The sequence below is a fragment of the Chanos chanos genome, chromosome 13 (genome assembly GCF_902362185.1).
Source record: "Chanos chanos chromosome 13, fChaCha1.1, whole genome shotgun sequence".
NCBI lineage: Eukaryota > Metazoa > Chordata > Actinopteri > Gonorynchiformes > Chanidae > Chanos > Chanos chanos.
Genome location: NC_044507.1, coordinates 7,917,811 through 7,922,184, shown reverse-complemented (window position 1 = coordinate 7,922,184; position 4,374 = coordinate 7,917,811). Strand labels below are relative to the sequence as shown.

Below are 4,374 nucleotides of genomic sequence, written 5' to 3'. Positions count from 1 at the left end.
CATCACAACCAGTGCATAAAGGCCGCACAGAGGATTCATAAAGCTCTGTGCATGCTTCAGAGAGCCTAAATGATACAGCTACAGCTAAATACAGCTACAGCTAAATACAGCTCTCCAGTATTGCGCCATCCAGTATTAGGCTACCATTCAAAACAAAGGCTGCACTCCTTCTGAAGCAAAAAACCTTTATTTTTTAAAATTGATCAAGTATGCGGACTTGATAATATTGGCATTGACTTGACTCTGTTTGCCAATTTGAAAATCAAGACACCAGAAAAGGATTAAGACATAAGAGAGCTTTATTGTCGTTGTTCAGGACGACGAAATTGGTTATTATATCCATAGGTGTGGTAGATATATACTACCAGAGACAGAAAGAGAGAGAGAGAGAGACGGGCAGGCAGACAGACAGACAAACAAACAGACAGATAGATAGATAGATCGCTCTATATTCAATATATAATATAGGGATATTAATAGAGATATTATAATGTATCTCTCTGCACACGGAGCATTTTTTTAAAAGCAGCTGTCGCTTGTTATTGTGTCCCAGTGGGTCAGGATGTAAGCCGATAGAGCAGGTTTGGTGCGTCTGGGCCGGGCACTGGAATCTGACATATGAGCATTAAACTGGATCTGCCACATTCCACCCTCAGCTTATACTCAATCAAACCTGGCTCAGGAGCTTAAGACCCCCAGCAGTGATGGAGAAAACTCATATTCCGTCTCTGGCTCCTATTGGAAAATTTCTATACGTTCTGTTGTGAATGATAAACAGTTGCGAACTGCTTATTAAATATTTTTATATGTTTGTGAAGAAGCACTTTGACTCATGTGAGAATTTGATAAACTGCATAGTGTCACATGTGCTTTTAAACAGGTTAGTTAAGTAATTTTATATACCGCATAACAAAAGACAGTCATTGTTCACTATGTAACTAATGCCCCAACTGAAGCACTGCAAAGCATTAATGGTAACCCCTAGATAATCATATACATGTTAACATTCCCTTCTGGACGCCCCTGAGTGCAAATCTACAGTTTAACATGTAATCTTACTGTGAGTTAGTTTAGTTTACATGCCTGCACAAAAAGAGTGAGAGTAAGAGACAGAGAGTGAGAGAGAAGGAGACGGATGAGTGAAACAGGTCTTCCCTGTTCCCAGTCTCCTTCTTCGATGGAAGATTGGTGACAGAGACACACCTGTTTGAGTAGGTGGAGCTACAACAGGTGACTGCGTTTTAACTGCAGAGACTAGGAGCTGTGCTAACTCCACGAAAAGAGAGAAAGAGGCAGAGAGTGAGAGAGAGAGAGAGACAGAGAGAAGATAGTGGAGAGCAGAAGAGAGAGACGTTCTAGGACTAAAACACGCACACACACAGACTCTCAAGATGTTTAAGAAGAAGGAACCCAGCCCGGTCAAAATCAGCCAGTGAGTAAAAACAACAAAAACAAAAACAACAAAAGAAAAACAGCTTACTCTCACTCTCTTACTTTCTTTGCGTCATTTTTTTGTCTCATGTGTTTCTACCTCTTCTGTCTGGTCTTCAGATTACACCTGCTGTAATCTCCCCTCTGTGAATCTAGTTCACAGCACACATACACCTCCATGTGTCAAGCTGCTTGATGTATGTTGTTTTTCCGATGGTATGTCTGAATACAACCCTTGTTTCTGTAAACTGTCTATCATCCAAGACACATTCCAGACCAGTTTGACAGAAGTTATCAAACTTGAGAAGAGATATGCAGATAGTCTATCAGAGGCGGCCCCTGCCAAAACTGGACTTTGTTGTTTTTCATTGAGCCTGTAGGCAAGTTTAATGATACTGTATCCTCGAATCTCTTCAAAAGACAGTCTGGGAATGTCCTGTGTGTGTGTGTGCGCGCGTGAGTGTTAGATAAGTAAGGTTATTGCTCAATAAAATATATCTGCGATGCATGTTTTATTGTGGTCTGTGATGTAACCGGTTCTTGATGTGTGGTTACTCCTAATGCTGATCTGATAAAGAAGGATTTCTGTACTGCAAAATAGAATTCATGTTCAATTCAAATGTTCTCAGAATCAGAACTGAGAGGTCAGAATGAGAAAGTCGGTGTGTGTGCCAGAGTGCTGCCGTGCGAAATGGCCAAACCGTTGCGTCCCCTCACATGTTTATGATTATGATAATTGGAGGTATTCCTAAAATTACCTATAAAAGGTTTTTTTTTAATGCAGGTTGAGTTTCATGTGCACTTTTTTATAGAACAACGTAAAGACAGTGGAACAAAGTTTAAAGATAGCACTGTGTCATTGTCATTTTGGGGTGTGACTCAAACTGGCACTCAAGTTGATGTATGTGGAGGCTAATTACACTGTCAGAGTAGCAAGTACACTATATGTCTCATAGTGTATGATAAAGGATTTCATTCTGTCAGCAAAGTGTTAGTGACATCATGGGGACAGAGCGGAAATGCATGAACCCTTAAGTGACGTTGCCATGAAACAGAATGCTGTATGTTATTGTGATGTCGTAAGTTGTTATCGTTATGTTGCAATAAGAATGGGACAGGTTATGTGTTCTGATACGGACAACGATTCGGAGCCGTGGCCTAAAGGTTAAAGAAGCGGGGTTGCGGGTCAATCCTCTGGACCGGCAGGAAAATTGTGGGCAGGGGAGTGAACAGTGCTTTCCCCTCCTCGGGCAAGGCACCTAATCCCCCCCCCCAACTGCCCCCTGGGTACAGTACTGTGGCTGCCTGTGTCTCCTGTTCCTAGTGTGTGTGCTTACTTCTCCTAGTGTGTGTGTGTGTGTAGGATGGGTCAAATGCAGAAGTTGAATTTCACTGCTCCTACTGTGTGTGTGATCAATAAAGCACTTAACTTACCTTTTATCATTCTCATCACCACAACCACAACTATCATAACTGTGATAATAATACTTATTACTCAGCTGAACACACACTCACATATACGCACACACAGAATCAGCTGGTGGGTAAATTAATACTGTGTCTACATGCCTGAACCTGAGACTGACTTTCTCCTGATGCAGAATTGGCAAGTTGGTGAGACAGTTGAAGACAGCGGATTGGCTGTGATGCGCTAACAAGTTTCTCTAGATTAGCAATGTAGGTTATGTAACACCAAGGCTTCCCCAGAATGGTCTGTTAATGCTCTCCATCAAATTTTTTTTTTTTCACATTTCTCCCTGTGTTGACTAATAAAAGCGATAAAAGCGCTTGTGTCTGTAAGATAAAAGCGCTTGTGTCTGTAGGTTTTTGCTGGGGAGAATTTTCATAAGTTTTGAGAATTCTAAAATTGAACTTGAAGTTTCTTAAGTTTTGTGTCTCCACGTCAGTATACCACTATACCACGCATCACATCAATGTCACATCACTGTCATATCTCTGCTGTATGAATCAAAGGGAATGTAGTAGCCTTATGACATAGGAGCCACTCAGTCAAGTGTATCAGTGCTGATAAAAATGTAATAGACACACTGAAATAAATTGGCATCTACTCAATGAAAAGGTTTATAAACACCTCGTACTACGTGCAGAACCATATTTGCACGTTAATTCGCTATTATAACCATCTGTTCCCGTTGATATTTTTGAATCGGTTTAACCTCTGAAGTGATATTCCTCTGTGATCACATAGTCTACCGATGTGTCTCCATTAAGAGTGTTCATTTGGTTTTAGCCCAGTGCTAGCGCACCTGAATAAACACATCAGCTAATCAACAAGGCACAGAGTGACAAAACGCTACATTCCTCACTAAATTCCTATGGTCACAAAAGGCGCATACCAGGGAAGCCTCTCACAGATTCAAAAGGGCGAGTTTCTGAGCCAGAATGACAGACATGTGTAATTGCCTGAGGGAATCTGATACTAATGACTTTAAGCCTCTGAGTGAATGAGTGTTGATTTAGACTCGAGAGGGAGGAGGATGAATTTAAACTGTGTGGAGGAATTCTCTCTCTCTCTCTCTCTCTCTCTCTCTCTCTCTCACTTTGTGTTTCTCCTCTTTCTACCTGTCTTTCTGCCTGTCTTTACACTACCTAACTTATTGTGCATCTGAGAGTAACAGCCACATAACGCACCCCCCCCCTCCTCTCTCTCTCTCTCCCTCTCTGTGTGTGTGTGTGTGTGTTTGTGTCTTAGGACCAAAGTGAATGAACTCACAAGTTTGATTGCGCGTATGCAGAAAAATGCTGACCAAGTGGAGAAAAACATCCTAAAAGCAGAGGAGCTGCTGTCCGAGGTTAGACAAACACACACACACACACACACACGCACACACACACACACACACATGCCATCTTGTTCTCTCTCTCTCTCTCTCTCTCTCTCTGTCTGCTGCTGTTTTTGCACTTTTTTACTGTGTCATATAT

General features: G+C 41.7%; 1 protein-coding gene across 1 annotated transcript in view; it reads left to right on the top strand.

Annotated features, from left to right (window-relative positions):
- Window positions 1–1,391: 1,391 nt before the first annotated feature.
- The window catches only part of evplb (envoplakin b), a 14,008-nt gene continuing 11,025 nt past the window's right edge, over window positions 1,392–4,374 (top strand). Inside the window, exons 1-2 of the mRNA XM_030790597.1 lie at window positions 1,392–1,432; window positions 4,145–4,244. Coding sequence (XP_030646457.1) covers window positions 1,392–1,432; window positions 4,145–4,244 — 141 coding nt within the window. The remainder of the gene's footprint in view (window positions 1,433–4,144; window positions 4,245–4,374) is intronic.